Below are 21,264 nucleotides of genomic sequence, written 5' to 3'. Positions count from 1 at the left end.
ACGTGGGTTCTGATCATGCAATGCTGCTTCTCATTGCGCTTTTCAGGCATAAACAAAACGTGAGCGCCTCACGTCGCTCAGCCACTGGGCGACTAAGTGGATCCATAAATTATCATCACCAAAGACAGCAACATCAGTGTTGGTCCTGATGCTTCACTTCAGAAATTAAATGAGACTATAAGAACCGGCTTCCCGAATGCTTGCGCGATGGTCCGATGTTAGATACCAGCGAACACTGGGAACAGGTATCCAGAGCGTTACTCAACGCCGGAACGTCCATTTGCGTCATAGCGCGACCAAACTCATCGAAACATTTGATCTTCGATAGGACTGCTGCTTTGTTGGAAGCTCGGTGACATTCCTCCTGGCCGCAACCACATCTCAACTCGACTCATCATCCGACGCCAGGTAAAACTGAATGCCCGTGCAGACCATGACATACACAAATAACAATACCCATGCCGTGCAGACCAAGAAGCCTGTTGGTCTTGAAAGGCTGAAGAAATGAAAGAGGCGACAGATGCTGGGAAAGTCCGCAGGCTGTTCCACTTGATTCGTTCGACTGGTTCCCGGATGCCTCTTGTCAGCGGAACTCTCAGGGACTGGAATGGCTGTCTGATATTCACCAAAGGATAACGTTTGAACCACTGAGCACAGCACCTTAGACAACAGTTAAGTTCGCCGCCTGCTACCTCTAATCCGGATTGCTCGCCTTCAACAGAAAAATGGGCCGTGAATATGAGGCTCCCTACAATCCTAGAAGTGTCCGAGAGTATATCCATTCCCAAGCGTCAACTTGCTCGTGGTCTCAAAGATCCTACACTCGCTCAGTTTAAGGTGAATTCCTCAGTCAGTGCCTGTCTACCCTGTTTGGGTCTATTTTGGAGAAAACGATCATCCCATGCAGGGTGAGTCGATAATAGTTGAGTGGGTCGATGATAGTCGATAATAGGTCTTCAAAAAGGGTGCTAACAGTGCGTGATAACCACAGAGGTGTCAGTTTGACTTTTGTTGTAACAAGACTTTCGTCGTCTTACGGCGGTGCGCGAAACCTTTATCTGTGAACATCAAACGGGATTTCGACCAGGTAGAGGCTGCGTCTACCACATCTCCATACCCTATCAGGTGGTAAAGGAACGTCATGTGTGCAGACGTCCCAAAATCTTGATGTTTCTTGACCTCAAGGGTGCGTTCAATTCTGTGGATCGGCCAATTCTGTTAAATACACTTGTTCAGCAGTGCATACCTTGGACTTTTGTGAACATTATACGGTCTGTGTTTTCATATACCTCCGTATGTGTGAGTGGCTCTCTAAAATCTCGCCTATGAAAAATGGTATCCGATAAGAATATCCAGTCCCTCCATTCTTGTTTAACTTCCCCGTTGATGAAATGATTAGGTGAACACTGGAAGATTGTCAATACTCCAGTGTTCAAATTGTTGCTGGTGAGAACCTTTTCCATCTGGGGTACGCAGACGACATCGCCTTCATAGTTGAAGGCGAAGGTGAAGCACAATCCATGTTGAATAAACTGACCACCCTCATCCAATCTTTTGACATGCGTGGCTTACCTTCAGAGTGCAAGACTATACGAACTCAGGTCTAGTTGATGCCCCTTTAAGCTCGTCCCGGGCAAAAAATCTGCTATTCCAGCGGTGGTTATAACGCGGATTTACTGACCGGAAGGTCCGTCGTTCACCCCCAGACTTATTGGTAATAACGAACGGGAATTCCTTAGTCTGTTATATGTTTGCTTGAATGTGACTGGTACGTACCTGTCCTACTTTCGAACGGAGGATCACCATGCCACGGGTCGTGTAAAATTCAGCCTCTCTTACCATCTAGTTCTTTCCTCTAACACACGCCACTGGGCCTGTTGGCGCGAACAAATAACCGTCGTCGTTTAGATGTCACTGCTCTATTTCGGTTTGCGTGGGCAATGCAACTTCTTGACTATCGCCTCATTGTCGTCTACCTGAGAATCCACAACTCGATCGTATGCTTTGTCAGGCAGATGGTCCGTGTTGGTGACTAATTTATCATTTCGGGTAGCTTTGGAAGTCGCTTTACAAAGCGGTAGCTTTGTGCTGTTTCTGTTAACAGCTTTGTGCGGCATTCAACCAAATCATTCTTCGTGGCGATTTTAAGTTCCGCAACACTGGATGGTCTTTCTCACCGCACAAATGGTATTAGGCGCTTTTTCTATCAGTTATTCATATCCACTATAAGCATCCTGGATTGATATCCCCAGCGTCAATTAGAACTCTAGTTTTGGTTACGTTGAGCTTTCGCGCGGAAACAACCCGTGCGAAAGTGCTGCCAATTATACCCCCGTAAGGGTTTAGGTCGTTGCCTATTCCAAGTCCATTACTTTGAAGTGGCATTCGGAAGCAAAAGCCGTCACACTCCTAAGAACCACCCCATTTAAAAGAGACAGTTAGTTACTTTACGACCCAGTCCAGGATTACCGGGAGACGTTCCATCCTCTTCAGTAGAAATGTGAGGTCAGATTTTTAAACAATCGTTTTTGAATTTGGCGGCGGTACCTTACTCCGGATAGCAGCGTGTCAGAAGAGGTGGGTAGTAAAAACTACGGGCACACCGCCACCTTGAGAACGGTTGACCATAGTCCATATCCAGTGCGGCTGAATCAACTAAACCCGACCAAGAAATATCCCAGGTCCGAAAGTGCCAGTTGTGCACAACAACATCCGGACATACCAGGCCTCCACTCTTCCTTGAAGTTTTCTGCTTCATCAGGGCAGGGTCCAACGGAAGACAAGCCGACTTCATAGTTATCGGGTACTGCGGCTTACGATTCACAACCAAGGGCGAGATGGCTCAAGTAGTTAGAGCCACGGAAGGTCCGTGGTTCGAACTCGACCTCTGCCTCTCGACTTTCTCTGTCTAGGCTTTGACAACCTGGCAGTATCCCATCCCTCGTGCTTCCTACGGGTGGCATGGCAGCTAGGCGCCGAAAGGGTGTTACAGCTGAACTCAACCAACTGGTCAACCTTATCGCCTTCTCAGTCGATATCCAGCCACCCATCCAATTGAGCGCTAATTTTTAAGCCGTTCTACTGTGCCGCACACAAAGCATCGTTATCTGAACTACCAACTTGCATGCGAAATATCTGTTGTTAACCAATTATGCACTTGTATTTTTCAGAGCCCTCCCAATGGATAAAGTCTCATCGTTTGGACGAATGTGTATCTTCCTGTTTTTCCTCACAAGTTGGTTTCTTTTGTTTTCACAAATTATCTTTCCTTCCCAACTAGTATGTTTACCCTGTGGCAAGTCGGAAGTACTGGAACTGGATAGCAGGTCAGTGCATTGGCCATTACTTTTGATCGTCTTAACGAATCGAGATAGCTTGGTGGTTAGGAAGTGAATTTACTGACCGAAGGGTCCATGATTTGAACCCAACCCCCAGCATCTCAACTGCTCCTGTGTATAGACTTAAGCAATCTAGCGGTATCTCAGCCTGCCTGCTTCCTTTGGGAAGCATGGCACCAAAAAGGTGTTACAAGTGGACGATTATATCGTTTTTATTTTGATCTGTTACTTGTAGTTTTGGTGAATTCTGGAACAACGGGACTCCATGGCTTGTTAACGTAAGTTTGACCCTTGCCGCTTCATTTCCAGCTCATTATTAGTTCTATGCCCCATGGTGTGGACATTGTCGTCGACTTTCACCCGTCTACACCGAAGTCAGCCAAACACTTTCTGAAATTGCCCCTTCTACTCGGGTCGCAAGGTTAGACGCCTCATCTCATCGTGATATTGCAAAGAAGTTTCAAATCAATGGTTTCCCGACACTCAAATTGTAAGTATTCCGTTGCATTTTCATCCTTTGTGCTTTCTTTCGGTAATTCGCTTTCAAGTGCTTTTATAGGTGGTCATTACTCGATTCGGTGCCTTTAACTGTATCGATTCCGGCTTTTTAGAGAAGCTTTTTTGTTTTGCTCTCTTCTAAGCATTCGGATGACGTCTCTTTTTAGCACTCCACCCTCCTTAAGGTTCCTCAAGTACGACCATGTAGCTCTGCCTGGCAGTTGCAATGTTTAGGCCATCTCTCCCTATTTTGACCACTTCTCTGAGACTTCAGATTACCTTAGCTTTTTCGAGATTATGTTGTATTCAAATACGATGCTCCTCCTCATAAGGAGCATTCTTTTTTCAACCGCCAGTAGTCCCATACTTTTATAGTTTATTAGGTTGGGTTCCGCGGAGGTCCCTCTATAAAAGTATTGTTTATTTTTTGAAGAGCATGGTCATGCAAGCGATCGATGTGGAAGAGGTGCAGGAGAATATAAGGTAAAAAGGGAGAAGCGTCTCATTCCAAGTCTTGCCACTAACAGTTCCGGTCAGATGAGATGAACCGCGACCTGTGCAAGAATGTTTGGTATGGAAACCTGCGTACAAAGACCGGTTACCGAAGAAAGGACGAACAATCCGGAATGCTCTTCAAGGCGCTGTAAGCGCTAGCACAGTCAAGACTCGCACATCAGGCACAAAGTGTCCGTCATACTGTGTCTGGTGAGTTAGTGGCAACAATGTACACTCAACAATGTACCACTCATAAAAGTGTCGTAAGTACGCAGAGAGCCCACAATGGAAAGCAAATACAAGTCACTGACTGTGACCTCAGAAAGCCCTAGTCCAATAACAGTCTTGGCGGATTGAGGAAAGCAAATCCCTCGATGAGAAATGATCATCGGTTGCTGGACCAAAGAGTTGACATCACAACCGATTGCACGTAGGGTTTAGATTATGGCGAGGGATTATTCATCCAACGGCAACCGAAACACCTGGTTATAATATCCCATTTTACTACGCTGTGTCTTAACTTTATACCTTCCACTCCAAACGATTTCCTTCCCAGTTTGTGCTTCTAGCCCACATCGCGTTTCTCTATCATTTGCGTTCGTTTTCGTCTGAGTGAACTGGAGAACATGTGACGCAGACATGCTATCTGTGTGAAGTATCCTAAAATTCTAAAATCCTATTGAAGTCCAGGCTTTCAGAACGCAACAACACAAATCGATATTCACTGTGATTGACAAGGTTGCGGTTGTTGTTGTCGTCTAAAAGTCGTGCAAAAATATCGATTTGCGGCAAACCACATTTCGGCGAAAACGAAGCGGTTTCCATGGTCCAGAGTGATTTTATCACTCCTCCCTCCCTGGAGTCCTGCTGGATGCACTTTACGTTCCCCGGAATTTCTTATCCAGTTCGTACTAACGGTTCGCTGCTAGCGATCTTTTCGTCACTAAGACTACTGCCGGGACGGGAGCAGGCATCTTGGCTTGTTGATATCTTACCCATAAAGGTCTGTCGCTCTAGTCAGGACACACACTAACCCAAGCGATGGGAATCGGGTTTTGTTAACCAAGCTTATCATGTAAATGAACTGATGTGTACTTTGTTAGCGTAGATGCAAGGCTATTGAATATCTGAGGCATACAGCACTACGGTTGAATTTAGAAGCACCGGAGACGGTTCAAATTAGTTAGTTGCTCCACTCCAAAAGAAGATACCTCCGTCCTGGACATATGTTGGTAATTCCTTGGGGCGATATGGCCCAAGTGGTTAGAGCGCGAATTCACTGACCGGAAGGTCTGTGGTTCGAACCCGATCAGCTCTACTTTTCGACTTCCCCTGTCTAGACTTGGGCAACCTGACAGTATCTCAGCCCTCGTGCTTTCTTCGGATAGCATGACATCTAGGCACCGGACGCTTGGTAGTTCCTTGAAATGTTTTCCTGTATAATAAGGTACTGAACTACACTTTCCTCGAGTTTCCTATATCTTTTTTCCTTCTGTCGATTAACTGCATAGCTGTGTCTGGATACTTGGGTTATGTCCCACGTGACTGAGACCAATGCGGGTGCGACAGTCCCTTGTAATCAGAGTTTTGTGTGTATGTGACCCCTAATATGACCTTGTGACACTGGTAGGGGCTTTGCCTTTCGATACTTCCGTTGTAATGGTTACGGTGAATTTCTCCTGAAGGAGGGAGAATATCCAGAATCGTTGTCGTCCAGAAGGTTTGAGGTTTGCGTTCCCTAGTAAGTATCTTTCATACATGAGATTTTGAATCTTTAAAGCGTATCGAGCACAGTGAATCAGCATTTTTTGGGCAGCAAAATTCGTCACTTCACAGTGGCCTGTGAGTCATCATCATCGACAGCATGCCATCAGTGCTCAACACGGATGTCTCCCTGCCGTACAACCATGATTTATTCGAAAGTCTGATTGTGAAGAAAAGAATACGCGTTGATGAGGACTTGGTACTAGCTTACCACAATCACTCTGAGGTATCCACACATCCAGACACGCATTTAGACAACCTGGTTAGAAACTGACAAGAAGAACGCCATCGCACATATATAGGTTATCCTTCTGGTCAAAGTTCGTACTTCATGACTGACGCTTGCATAGTAATCAGCCGCGTCGGTCCTCTATTCTTTCATCCTCGCCTCGCCTACTCTCATGCGATCGCCTCGTCTGAGCCACACTCAGAAATGAAAACTTTTGCATTTCATCCGTATGGTTTATTTTTACCAATCACTCGACCATGTGACAGAGTAACGTGATTGGCTTTCCTTCAGTTGAAGTATCAAATGGTCTGGCCTCGCTGACAGGTAGGTTTGACGTCAACTGCTTTCATTGTTGTTTCTCTCAATTCTTATCGATCAATGGTCGGTGATTGTTTGGCATTGGTAGAACTAGTTAGCATACTTTTAATCAGAATCATCAGTTATCATCCGTTATCAAGAACTCGTTAGAAGGAAATACAGAAAAGCAGTCATAAGAAATATGTTACACTGACCCAGAGGACTGTTTGTTAAACCAAGTCAGGTGTGATGGGAATCCTGGGAGACCGATGGGTTGGAATTCAACTGTGAGGTATTCATTATGGAACTACAGTTTCTGGCTACTATTTAGACAGATTGATGAGGCTGTTTTGAATCGATTATTCCTATTCCACCCTCCCGCCCCCCTCTGATCCCATCAGTTTTGACGCGGAACGCACATTTGAACACGATGCCGAAAGAACCAGCAAAAGTATCGTTTCTTTTGCTCTGCGAGCACATGGGTAAGTGTTTGATGAACCGTGTTCAATGAAAAATCGAATTCTGTGACAGCTGCAACCTCTGATTCGTGGTTAGAGCATGTGAGTAGAATTGAACCGGACTTTTTAACCCGTTCTACTCGTCTCCTGGACTCGTTCTATGAACGTACCCTCAGCTTAACAGCCATGAAGAGGAAACGCTGCTTTGGTCAGGGACCAGTACACCTGGAGCCTTTCCTTCTTGATACCAGCACACTTGTTGAACGGAGTGATACATTCGCCAGACCTTTAGATAGTAGAAATGTAAAAAAAAGCGCAGGCCAAGCCAAGGGAAAGCAATTTTTGCACTTCCGAAGTTATTTTGATGGTTGTTCGGAGAGAATGCACCCGTACAGCTGTTCTACACAGTGTTTTGAATAGCTACACTCTTCGACTATTGTTAAATCAGGGCCAAGTCCGTTTGACTCACAGGTGATCTGATAACTGCCGAACATTGTACTGGATAGTCCAGCCGGATTTCGGTCATTCAGTTGAGGTTGTCTCGGTTCATTAAGAAGGCTGCTCACTGGCGCTTACGTTCAGTGGAACATTCTGTGGAGATCCCCGCTCATACCCCAATGAACTTGCCACCCACTAGTTTTCTGTGCTCTCAGTGACGATGTTTGATCGTGCAGCGACGGGTGTCTGTCCCACTGTGCGATCCAGTTCATCATCTAGTGGTGTCCCGCAAGCTAACACAGAAAGGGGTCTTCATTGGTAACACAGTTCTTGGGCTCCCGGAGCCCCTCGAGTGTTTGCCGAGAGGACTTTTCACTGCACTCATTAGGTTGGTTAGTGTGTTTGTACCACTCTGTGCCTTGCAACTTTTGATCGTATCGTTGTGCTCTGTCAGGACATCCAAGCAAAGATTCCGCCCTCAAGGTTCGTGTTTGATGCTTTGTTAGAAGATCTCACAGAATAGTTTGATTATTGAGTGACTGGACTTGGTGATTCGATGACTGGTTGTCTGACTTGCGTTGGCTTGTGTCTATCCACACAAATATGTATCCACACTTATAGGTTCCAGTCCTCAGTAGCTCGGAATGATGAGTTATCTGTCTAACTGAGTCATTCAACTGACACCCAGACATTGAACATTCTTGACTATCGTTGTACATTCTACATGGTTAGCACACTGGTAAGGAGGTTCATCTTGCCAAGCAAACTTTATCTATGCTGAAGGTTTGAGGATCACCATTCCATCCTGATCCTGAACCGTGAGTGGTTCCCATCTCACTAATTCCAACGTCGTAACTTGCAACATCCTGCACAGAAATTTAACCCTTTGTTATGTAAACTCTGTCCTGACCCTGTCTCCATTTTTCAGGATAGACCAGTCTGTCCACTAAATTGTGCGTCAACGGTCGCGCACGCCCGTTTTAGAAGCCAAACTAAGTCATTGTGAATTTCGGTCCTGATTCCGCACCACGACACATGAGGAGGGATGTTTACGCGAACTCCCCGGCATTAGGGTGGGTGGGAAGAATGTTTTGTGAAAGTCCCTTCAAATCGAGACAGCTCATTGGTTAAGGCGCGAATCTGAACCCAACGCCGGCCTTTCGGCTGCTCCTGTCTTAGCCTGGCCAACTCGGTATCATTTCAGTCCTGATGCTACCTCCGAGTGGCACTCACTGGAAGAATGCTACAGCTGTACGATTATTATTGTCATTTTTCCAATCAGGGGCCAGCAGCGGAATACCTCGTGATTACGTGTCACTTACGAATCTTTTGTACACTGCAATACAACGGAACTCACCGGCATGCTTCTCTATCCTCGCTGAAATGGCGCCCCAGCTCTGTGTGTTGCTGGTAAAAGGAAGAAGGCCTTCGATTCGGAGTTATTTATTGGAAAACACCACTGAACAAGTTACAGACTATTGGACAGGGAAGCAAAACTCATATGCATCTTGTTTATAAAAACTGTGTATCCATCTTCTTTTCGAACAGGTCTTCCCAAACTGTCCTGGATACTCGTTGGCTATCACTCAAACTTGAACAAGTGCTACAAAGCGGTTCCGAAAATTCCGTAATAAATCTCACTTCAATAGGCGTGAAGCGGACTTATGAGAAAACCACATGCTACTCGCATGTCTAAGCAGTAGTATCCACCCTTGCGACGACTGATCCTGACGATTCCAGTTGATTTTTTCTTCATAGGCTTCCAAGTGTTTGATAGCACAAGCTACCTTACTTTGATTCTGTAGAGGTCCTGTGACAGAATCGTCGCCATTGCCAACAAATTAGCCAAGTTTGCACCGAAGTTACGCTCGCCTGAGTTGCTAACTCGAATATCAGTGCAAACGCATCGCCCAACTTTAACCGACTTCGCTCAAAGACAAAAGAAGACGCATATATTCCGCACATTCCGTAGCTTAAGCTCACGGACAAAGAAAATTCGTGCTCTGTGTATGCTTGATTCTAATAAATTGGAACTGTATCCAGGTGCTCAGCTACCATCCAGGAAGATACACAATTGAGGTTCAGTTTCGCTTTCTTAGTTGCTCTTTCGGGTTGCGTATGAGCCATACAGCACAGCTGAATGACTTAATGATGAGAAATTCTACTGGGCTTGTTAGACGACTATCAGTGAGGAAACGCAAAAAGTTTTCCCAGTCTGGGGAGAACCAAATTTTCTTGTTAATAACTTATTTACCTTTCGTCTCAATCGGGTTCACGGTAGTTGGTTAATTCCCTTTATAAGACGAATTAGATCAATAATCGTCACTCGTAACGTGACCTGTGTACAAAGGTTGTTCTGGTGCAGACTATTGAAGTTCATCCGTTTGCTGACAAACGAATTAGGGCTTGGTACTCATTCTTCTTCCCGAATATCCCCTTCGTGTCAACAATCCTGAGGGCAAAATATCACTGAAAATCCACCCGGTGCTCAGTGACAACTGCTTTGTAGCCTGATCGGAAGTCCCCTTGTTCGTATTCACACTTCTGCAGGAGAATATTAGTGTAGGTCTGTTGTTGTTACGCCGTGCTCTTGCTTCGTCGCGAGCGCTATGTATGAGCAGAGGCATTTTCCCTTTATTTCTTAATATTGACTTTGGTTTCGTGCCATCTTCCGCAGGTCCAGCTGTCAGGAACAAGTCTTCCGATTGCTCTTCATGGAGTGACTAGTCTGTCACTGGTATCATCAGCAGATGGGATTCGTAGCAGTGTGTACTACAGTACTGGTTGAGAAATCGCCTAGGCGGGATACCGAAAGGTTTCCTCATACAAAGGTCATTTCATTTTCGTCATCAGGAATATTGCTCTCGATACACATGGTTCTTCAACGTATTCGTCACCAATCCACCCACTTTGACGCAATCTAGTTTCTTTTCTCATCGCCATGTTCTTCTGGTCTCTTCTAGTTCAGTGTGGACTTCCATCGTTATCCGTGAACCGTTCCAGTGTTTATTTGGTCATATCTTACTCCACGTTCGTCTTTTCTTCAACCAGGTCGCATTTTACGAAGCTGCAGAGCGTTTTCGTCTGCTCACGTGGTTTCTTACCGTGGTTCCAGATGTCCTACCCGAAGTGAGTCTCGTTCCTCATGATTGATTACACACATTATATTTGTCAGAACTTCCTTCCTTTTTAATCTAGTTCTCATCTTGAAAGTGGAGTTAATCTTCACTGAAAAGTCAAGAACACTGTACAGCTGTTCCACCTTCGTTTGAAACTGCCACCAGTGCGCAGCTTATGACTATCTCGAAGGAGGGGGAAGTAAAGCCGCAACCGGATGACTGTGACAGCCGTTCACAGTTCGCTTGTCGGTAGTATGATATGACGTTTCCAGATAGCTTTGTCATATCGGACCATGCTGAGGGATCTCCGCGTACAGTAGGTAATGCCACATGCAGTTCGTACTGTTTCACGTACAGCAAACCACGCTCCAGAAGCCCAGTGTACACCCGAGGGAATAAGACTGTAAGATGAACAGGAGGAGACCCTGCTAAGCCGTCAATACGCTCCCGTCTTGACCCATAGTTGATGATGGTCAGTATCAGGAACACCGGATCTAGTTCACTGGCCGTTTTGACTTTTTTTAAATTACCGTCTTAGATGGAACCGGTATTAGCAGGACTAGCTAGTTCGCACTGTTGACTCTCGGTATCTCCTAGCTCATAAGTTCTTGTAAGCTTATCAGCAATGAACATAGGGGCTCCTTTTCGATACATACTCGATACACACGTACGAAAATTCCCTGCAAACGCTTTGGCGTTTCGCTTGGGTTCCCTAATAAAAGAGATGAGAGGTTTATGGTCCCTCATCGCCAACACCTTATCCACCAAACGTTTGTGAGCTGAATATTTCTAAGTTAAACGTCACTTTTAGCATATCCTCCCCTACTTGCCTTCTCGACGAAAACAGTCAGTGTTTGACTATCGGTGTCTCCGAAGCATTGGTCGGCTCTGGTGGGAACATAGAATTACTGATGCTGAGGGACACCAGCAGGTTGTAGTAAAGGGTGACTCTGGGGCGAGATAGCCGAAGTGGTTAGAGCGTGAATTTGCTGACTGGAAGGTCCGTGGTTCGAACTCGACCTGTGCCTCTCGACTTCCCCTATCTATGCTTGGGCAACCTGACAGTATCCCAGCCCTCGTGCAACCTTCGGGTGGCATGGCAGTTGGGCACCGAAAGGGCGCTAAGCTGAACGAAAAAAGCGTGACTCCCCTGAGATCGATAAGCTACTCGCACCTCATACGTTGCGTTGTTTAGAACATGTTTTGGACCGTCTGCCTCACAGCACTCTTTTTGCCTAGTCTTGTGCTGAGTGGAAGCGACTGCTGCCTCCCTGGATTGAAATCCAGCGTCTAAATTCATCAGTGGTTAATGACACTAACAGACGTGGCACAATCTCGCGGTCAATGGCGCTCGTGCCTAAAAACTAACGGGTCTTGCCATCATCCCCCACTGCTTGGCTATCTCTCATGTTCCTTCATTTTCCGGTGACCACTGGGACTAAGGTACCCTTGACACATGGTTTATCGCTGACAAACTGACTGACGATAGACCGCGACCCTTATTTTCTGTCCTCCCGCCCTCTCGAAGCAGTACTGCCTCCACACCATTTTAAACTATCGCATCGGGTTAGCAGTTGTTGATCTGTTCGTCCATATGCCTTCTGGTGTCCTTCAGAGGGGCGAGATGACCCAAGTGGTCAGAGCGCGAATTTACTGACCGGAAGGTCCGTGATTCGAATCCGACTCGACTTCCTCTGTCTAGGCTCGGGCAACGTGGCAGTATCCCAGCCCTCGTGCTTCCTTCGGGTAGCATGGCAGCTAGGCACCGGAAGGGTGCTACAGCTGAGCGCTTTTTTTCTTTCTTTGTCCTTCAGTAGATTTGCACAGCACACTCTTGTACGTCAGGAAACGAATCAGTTGCATGATCTTTGCGGGTTTTGATGAATGATGATTCAGCTATTCGGTGAAACGCACGCGTTTGCAAATTAGATTAATGTCAATGCGATGCTCATCTGAATTCCGGCTGGATTTCTCGTTTATGATATTCTTCAACTGACTGTGCAACACAAAGGATGACTTATATTGCAGTTGGCAGCACTACTCATAAGGTTACTGCAAAGCCTCCGACAACTCATGACAGGTTTCACCATTCTTCGGGCTCATCAGTTAGGCACCATCACAGGGTTTTCCGTCAACGTTGTGTTCTATTTGAACACCAAATTGTACGCAGTTGTACGCAGTCACTCGTTAGAAAATAGGTTAGTATTGATGAGAGATTCAGCTGAATCTCTTGTTTACGATCCATTTCAGTAGTATGTTCCGTCAAGAAATTAGCTCGGGCAGTTGGCTGTGCCGTTCAACCTAAAGACGCCTTCACTATTCTTTGGGACAGGCATACCCTAATTTGTCTGGGCTTCCTCTGAATTGGAACCATCCGGTGTCCATGGAAGCAACAGACTTGGAGCAATATTCCACTTTGTGAATAGATCACGGTTACCTCCTGCGAAGGACCCCTTCGAAGAGAAGCTGGACTGCTCACGTTAGCCCCTCTTTGATCCGTCTTTTGTTCGGCTCTAAACTGTGTACCAGGACACGGCGGTTCCCATCTGTTACAGTCTCGTTCATCGATGAAAAGGCGAATAAAGCACCAATATCCGCCTAAGCAGTTCCTTGGCGTTATATTGTGCTGTTCGGCTAATAAGGTATGAAGTAACGGAACTACGCATTGAGGCTAATAGACCTGTTGCAGGACCACCATTGGTCGTGTTAGAGAACCATATCTGCCAGGATCGCTACTGGTTCGCATGTCCCGTCTCAAGGTATCCACCCGTAGAGATGGCAGTTGTAGACTGACTGCCCGTGTATCATGACCATCCGATGTATGACTGGGCAAATAAGGCTCAGCGAGGTAAAGCACCCTGTGATATACGGAGAACATGGCTTGACTAGCGAAGCCAGTGGTCTGTCAAGGAAGAGTTGTTTTGCACGTCACCAGTACTGCCCCCACGTGCGTGCCGCTTTCCAACGGGATAGCAAACTTGTGCACGTGCTTGCACAATACCGTTTTTGGAGTAGACTGCTGCATTACAGGAGGAACGGCAATCTCGAACTGAAATTCAGCAGCCGAATGCCACGTGATCTCTGTGAGTCTGTGACTGGTCTACATCTGGTGTAAATGATGGTTCGCACTGGTCAAAACATGTTGTTCAGTACATAACTGTAGAAGTCACTCTGCACTATTTGTACGTGCAAATCGATCCTCAGTCGACCAACCGGATTCAGCCGGCTTATCTGGATATTCCTATCCCACAGCTAGATTCACAATATCCGCGCTTTTTTCTGACCGGAGCAACCGCGATAAATCATGATGTAAGCTCTCTTCATTAGCCTCTGTGCTACTGCCTATCGGGGCCTATGCTACCGCGACTAATAAACCGTCTGACACGTCAAGATTTATTTATCTTATTTGAGGCGGTCAACCAAACGACAGAAAGCGTGTGTTAAACTCTATTTCACCAAAACGTTTCGGACTTAGGGCTTGCTGCAATCGGGTGCGATAACTACCACGACTACCAGTGCTGCTGTGCGCCGAAAGAAGTGTTCGGGAGACAGTATGCATCGACAGAAAGCGAGAGCAATGCCTGAGCAAGAGATGGCTTTTGCTCAGTTTTACATAGATTACGGCCATAGTCAATATCTGGGTGATATGCGATTTTTCAGTCCGACTCGTCCTCCCTAGGGAGAACAATTTCGCTGATTCTATAGATAATAGGTATACTGATTACCGGAGGGAAGCGCGTAGCTGCCTTCACATCGCTATCTCAGGTGAGTGTGTGCTGCGTCATGTCTAGCTGCTCCCTTTGGGTGTTATTGCGGTAGAACAAAACTCTTGGAAATGAGATTCCAACCAGTTTAGCCTGCTGGGTCATGACAGAAGCAGCGTCCACAACGTTGAGGTGACGGATCTTGATTGGGCGTGTTACTACAGACTGAGGGAGATCAGTGTGAAAATACCAGCAATCATTTATGATATCAGCTGCAACTTTTAGCATCATGTGAGCATTGTGATAAGATCATTACACCCAGCTGTTCACGCGTTCAACTTAGCTCAAACTGTCTGTCCCTAATTTCTCCAGCTGTTTCAGTGTGCGCTTGGCACAAAACCAGGTGGCCTGCTTGTGATAAGGAAAGTCACACTGTTCGCCGTGTCTCCTAGAAGGTCATACTGTGAACGATTTGCCCGACCTCTTGAAGGATGATCTGACGCACAGCCTGTCGAAAGTTTTTTTTTAGATATTCCACTTGCCTAGATCGATAATGAATCTTTTTTGCTGAAGGTGTCCAACAACTATGCGGCCGGTGCGATTCCTCCTAACTGTCCACAATTGCAGTTGTCCCCTGTGAAGTGATAAAGCCCCACTTAGTAGTACTTCTGTTTGATCCGTTGAGGCGCATTACAATAGTAATGCGCCTCACAGCTATGATTTTCCTTAAGTCCCTTCGGCTAATCTTTCTAGAGAGGAACAACTCTACAGAACTTTTGCTGACTGTGTATCCTGAAAACTTCAACACAACGTGCACACCTACCGTGTATTGGATCCCCAAGTTAGCTGCCTGTCAGACCCTCTCATATTTGGTTGACAGATTTGTCAACTTGATCACGACGTCTCACTGATTTAGGGGGTTACTAGCTGTGACTTTATCTACTTGTGTGACCTGTTCTGTCGAGGTCATGTTGAGGTAGACCGGATTCTCTTTGGCATCAACGTACAACTAGAAAAGGATGGATCAGAGTCATCACCGCGTGTCCGATTGAGGAGCGCCAGATCCAACTATTTCCGAAAGTTGTTTAGATTCGTCTCTACAGTATGATCCTTCTTTCGCAGTTTCCTTTAGCCCTTGTGTAAGTTGTATTGCTTGTTTGAGTCGTTGACCAACTAATAGGGCCGGATGATTCGTATTCTTCGGAACAAAACAGCCACATGCCGTATGCTACGGCCATTTTGCCCAAAACTACCCTCTCATTACCATCATCAAGGACAGCAATCTAGCGTTGGCACCGGTTTTTCACTACTATACCACCACAAAGTTTCGTTCACTAGGATGAATAAAGGCGAGAACTTGATTGGTCTAGCCTACTGCGATCATCAATTGTTCTCATCTATGGGCTCTGCTCATGAGTTTCCGTTGGTCAATATCGATATTTCTAATGAAGCGAAGAGAAATCTGACAATGTCTAACTTGTGTTTTTCGGTAAAGTTTCGCTAGACACCTGTATGCGGTAGCCAAAATCCAAAAAGGATATTTTTCAATCGTTAGGATCAATCGAAGAGACTAGCATCGCATCTAATGGTGTTGCTAACTTCTCATCCATTTTCCCCTTCAGCGGTTCACGGCACTGTGTCAAGTCACTGGTCCAATCGATGAACGGTTGGTCGTCTTCAAGGATGGCACTTGTTTGGCCTACTCGGAACCGCCGGGTAAGATTATTCGAGATGTATGACTGGCTTTACGTTGCGATTCTGCCCCGTGTGCCTAACAAGACAGACCACCGGTAGACTGACTCGTTCTTGGTTCGAATATGCATCGGTTCCCATCCATTTATGGGAGCTCGAGATAGCTCTTAGAGGTTAATACGCGAAATTACTGATCGGAAAGTTCGAACCCAACCCCGTTATCTCCACTGATCATGTGTAGGCTTGGGCAACCTGACAGTACCTCAGCCTTCGTGCTTCCTTCGGGTGGTATGGCAGCTAGGCACCAGCTGAACGGGTATCCTTATCAATCATCGTCCATTCATGGAAAACCTCCCGAACCGTGAACCGATCGAGAGTTTGTTAATCTTACATTTGGATCTGTGTTACATTTGTATAATTCCACGAATGGGTGTTTTCGCCCGCTGTGTTTACGGTCTCTGTCTGCCTTGCCCTCTCAATTCTAATGGGCCATTAGGAATCATCTTGGTACCGTCTACTTTCTTGGATAATTGGGTTAACAACTCATGTGAGATCCATTCGGTTTTTAGGCTTGTTCAAGCCTGCTACGTCGTTTAAAGTGTCAACCAATGAACTCCGTTCCCCCACTGAACATCACTCCATGTCTCTGAACTACAATCCACTTTTGTCGGAGTGTCGGTAAATTCTCCGGGTGGGACTACCGTCTGTCATGAACGTGTATTCTATTATTTTATCGAGCTTGCAATAGTTCCGTGTCCGGGGTGTGTGTTACCATCGGAATGGTTCTCAGTTCAAGGTCAATCTATGGTTTTCACTTGTGCTTATCTGGATTCGGACAAACCGGTACCATATCATCCCTTGTGCTCTTATCTGGTTGCCTGAGCGACCCGGTTCCCTTTCGGTTGGGGCGCTTCGAGCAAATTTTCAGCTTTTTCACCACCATGGCTGTTTAGATCCGTCACTGGGTTTGGATCTAAAAATAAACTCAGATGACTCCAAGAGTAAGTACCTTGTTGTCTAACGACCATGCATGGTTGCAGGTTGGGTAGTGATTGTTCACAATACCACTTGGATTACGACCGTTTTACTCTCTCGGTTATGATAAACCCAGGATCCTTTTCATAGAATGGACCGATACTCTACACTTCCCCTCAAGTGTTACTTGTTGTTCTTCCAACACAGCCTCTGACAAGTCCACAGTGACCGAACATGTGTCGGACTGGATTTTACGTGAACGCTATCCGTCCTTTCAGGAACTGCATTTGTCATCTTTATGGGAATTTGGCGAGGCTGAAATCGCAGCGTCCAAATCACGCATTTATCGCCTGGTTGCTCTGTTCCTTCTACCCCAATCCTACCAGACTGACTCTAACTCAAGGAGGTTTGTATTCACACATGTTTTTGTGCATTTTTGCCATACTCGTCGAGTTTGGTCACATTAGTATCGGGTTTCGCTCCATGTATTTATCTCTTCGTTTCCTGAAATGAGAACATCGTGCTTCTCCATAGCTTGCGTGTATAATCTCAATTGCTCGTGTTCCAGGACTCGTTTTACGTCACTTGGGCTTAGGGACGAGTTCAAGGCTCGTAACCACTCCTGTTTTCTTTCATTTTATCCCTAACAGCCAGTAAACACCTATCTTCAGTTTTCGTGCCAGCGTTGTATCGGGACATAGCTGAGTAATTTCGGTTTTTTTGTTGGTTCATCCCGATTGTTTCGTGGGCTCAAAGGTCTGTCTATTCGGAAGCAATAATCACATCGTAGACAGGCTGGGAAAAGCATATTTCCATGTGGTTCTCAAGTGTCCCATCGACCACCAGAGCCGTGGGGCTCAAATATATCATTGTAATCGAGATAGCTCAGTTGTTAAGGCACATAATTACCTATCGGAAGTTTCACGGCTCGAACTCAGCCCAATTCTGATTGTTCCGGAAACCCGGCGGTATCTCGGCCTCCGTGCTTCCCTCAGGTTGTACGGCAACTGTATACCGAAAAAGCGCCACGGCTGAACGGTCCATATCATTAGTAATACTGCAGTGACATACATATTTTGGTGTGTGCCCATTCCATCCCTCTGCAACTGCTAAATAAGTAGCATGGATACGGTGTTCCGTCGTCTTGTAAAATAAGAAAATAAATAGTTCGACTGTAGCATCCTTTTGGTACCTATCTGTCATGCCACCTTAAGGAAGCACGAGAGCCAGGTTGCTCAAGCCCACACGGGGAAAGTCGAGATGCAGAGGTCGGGTTCGAACCACGGACCTTCCGGTCAGTAAATTCGCGCTCTAATCGCTGAGCCACCTCGCCTCCTCGTCTTGTGGGGCTTGTTAAAAGTCGGGTGCATCGATTGTACCGAACAATAGGATCAACCGACCATTCAGCTCTGAATCATCTATTACCGTGAATGCTGAGACACGAAAGTTGACTGACAGCAACTTGACTGGTTGCAGACATTATTAAGATCAAATCTCAGACTTTTTGTCAATCGTTCAGAGGTGAAATAATACTCAAAAGCTCCGAACATCGTTGCGCACTCGTAATGATGAGCGTGGCTTGGATATCGAGTTGCTTACAATACGGATTGGCCGAATTATTTTGTTAGCCTGTGATTAAGTCTCAGATTCACACTTTCTCGGTTGATATTAACGGTTCGAGCTGGACTAACCTAGCGGTTCCCTACCCTGGCTTGGTTGGGAGAGGTGACAGTCCAGCTCAGCCGTTTCACGTCATTAGAGGGAAAGACGTGTACTAGCAAACACGATCAGTACAAATTTACTTTGGATGTAACATTGCTTATGGTTGTGTGTGTTCAATGTATTCGTAAACCAATGAGAATCGGCCGATTGATGAGAAAAATGGGATCGATAGCCGCGTGGCGGGCAGACGTCCTAAATTAAAGCGCCACTTAATTTGGCCTACTGAAACGTCTTCAGTAGTTCGAGTTGAGGATTGGTGCCCACCCTACTGTCCACTTGTACTCCCGACGGCCGCTCGCAACATCCGTGTCGCTTGTTCTTAGCCATCCTCTCGTCACTTCACTTAAGAACGAGAAGGCAGAAAGTAACAGGATAATTTGTACTGTGCAGCGGGAGTCACAGAAGCTCATAGAGCCCTGCACACTGAGTCTAACCGCCCTAGGTGGAGTGTACACCCCAATATATTTCCGCTAAAGTGCACGGCGGGCTGTGAGGATATACATATGGCTTCTTAACCTTCGATTTAGCATTTTCATAGCGTAGATTCTTGATGACGGTAGCAACATCTTCATCCCACTTTCATTGTGTAGGCTTTTTGAATTGGGACAGTCTTTGGCCCAGCAACGGCTGAAACATCTTTCCAGGTAAGTACATATTTATTGATTAGATCTACTGACGCAAATGAGTTTAGCGTAATTTTATTCGGTTTCATAGTTCAGTTAAGCAGGATTGGGCCAGACAGCCCGGCTCTGTGTGTACTCACCGATGTCATTTGCGGGACTCAACCCTTCACGTGTACTGGCTTAGGTAAAGTCCACCCCGAAAGTCCTGCCGGTCTCCCACATACCATCCTGAGCGAACCTTCGTCTCTAACATCATACCTTTCCAAATAAAAACCAACGGCGTTTTCCGTTCGTCGTGAAGAGAGTGAGCGCCCCTTCATGTCTCTTTTGGAGAGGTTATTTTGATTTTACTCAGGTGAGCAGTTTACATCCGGAAACCGAAGAATGGGAAGACTGGCGACAAACTCGGACCTTTTGCCATTTTTGTGTACATGCCTTCCATTACATGGATCTCGATACAGAGTTCTGACTGTGCTCCCGTTTAGTGTTTTGAAACTGCTAACGGGGTCAGCGAAATACATTCGTTTGCGAACGAATTTGGTGTTTCGAGAGACTCACCTGTTTTCGAGCAACTGAGTGTGCTGCATCAGGCCGCAGATAAGTGTATTTCGCTAATTTTGTGCAATTTGGTCTCAAACAGAACACAAGGTTGACGGGAAGTCGACGAGTGCGACTACCTGATGAGCTCCAAGAAGGGGCTGTCGTGGGCTGTCGAAGAATTTTCAGCAACCTCATGAGTAGTGTATTACTTCTATACATATATCGCAATATTTCGAATGTCGTGACAATTGAAACATGATGCGTCCTGGTGCAGCACATTCAGTTGCTTAAAAACACCATAAACAAGAGATTCAGCTGACTTCCAGGCGGGTCTGTTGAGAAAACAAATATGTTTCCAAATGAGCCTATTTCGCTAGTGCTATTTGGTTTCAATGAGAACATAAGGTTGACGTGAACTCGGGGGCTGCGTCTACCTGATGAGCCCCAAGAAGGGCGAAACCGGTCGTGAGCTGTGGAAGAATTTCCAGCAACCTTAAGAGTGGTTTGTTACGTCCTTAACTGGTAATGTTATTTTTTTCAACGTTGAGCAGCGATGGTTTATACTGTGTACAACGCTGTCTCTCACCTGCCAGCGCCAAGTTGGTCATTTCTAACTGTTTTACGATTTGGTGATGGTGATTATCGAGGTAGGATGCAATCAATCATGCTAAAAAAGTTGGCTGCATATTGCCTCAACAACCGTGGAAAACTCTTACTCAAAGAATCATGAACGATCTCACTACTTCCAACAAATACTGATGTTTGCCTTTCGGACATATCACATGTTCAAACACGTTTCCCAACATTTTTCGCCAATTGTACATGTTGTGACAGATATCGATTCGCTTGGACAGAGGCATACGCAGCCCTGGGCGATCTGGCTATGGTCAATTTGTCGGCACCCAGTATGGTTGTCGTGGACCCTGTGACCCAGGTGATCTACCTGAATCCAAATCAGTCATTGCTTGGTGGCCTGTTCACACTTGAGCCCGAAGTTGTGGTCAGCTTTTTGCTGGCTGTCTCAGAAGGCCGTGTTCAGGTGAGTCTCTCTCTCTCTCTCTCTGTATTTGATTGTTACTAATCTGTTACCTTGCTACTTTTATGCGATCATTATCAGCTTCATATGTATTGTATGATCAACGGCTTCCGGATTCTGATTTTGATCAGCTGATCAACTAAGTTACTTGGAATAAGTTAGGTTTTGGCCCCCGTTTATGCCTTTCATTATGTTGTCGGCTGCTGTTTTAAGACATTGGCCCTCTTTCTTAAAATAAGTGGGCCACTCCCTCTGTAGTTCTGCTCATCTTCTGGTGAAATTTTGAACAGCAGTTTATCCGTGTTCAACATCGCAATTGCTGAATCACCCATTGAA

The 21,264-nt window shown here is 46.0% G+C and overlaps 1 protein-coding gene across 1 annotated transcript; it reads left to right on the top strand.

Moving 5' to 3' along the window:
• Nucleotides 1-1,332: 1,332 nt before the first annotated feature.
• Nucleotides 1,333-20,931, top strand: T265_14428 (hypothetical protein; the record flags this gene model as incomplete). The annotated part of the gene is given in 12 exon segments (XM_009173590.1): nt 1,333-1,382; nt 1,430-1,606; nt 2,565-2,744; nt 2,762-2,865; nt 2,913-3,009; nt 3,574-3,616; nt 3,659-3,828; nt 10,481-10,646; nt 15,963-16,056; nt 17,215-17,413; nt 19,320-19,373; nt 20,727-20,931. Coding segments are annotated over 12 exon segments (1,539 nt in total), but the record flags the coding sequence as incomplete, so codon positions are not given.
• Nucleotides 20,932-21,264: the final 333 nt, after the last annotated feature.

The sequence above is a fragment of the Opisthorchis viverrini genome (genome assembly GCF_000715545.1).
Source record: "Opisthorchis viverrini unplaced genomic scaffold opera_v5_198, whole genome shotgun sequence".
Lineage (NCBI taxonomy): Eukaryota > Metazoa > Platyhelminthes > Trematoda > Opisthorchiida > Opisthorchiidae > Opisthorchis > Opisthorchis viverrini.
The sequence above is the reverse complement of the archived record's forward strand: the minus strand, read 5'-3'. Positions and strand labels throughout refer to the sequence as shown.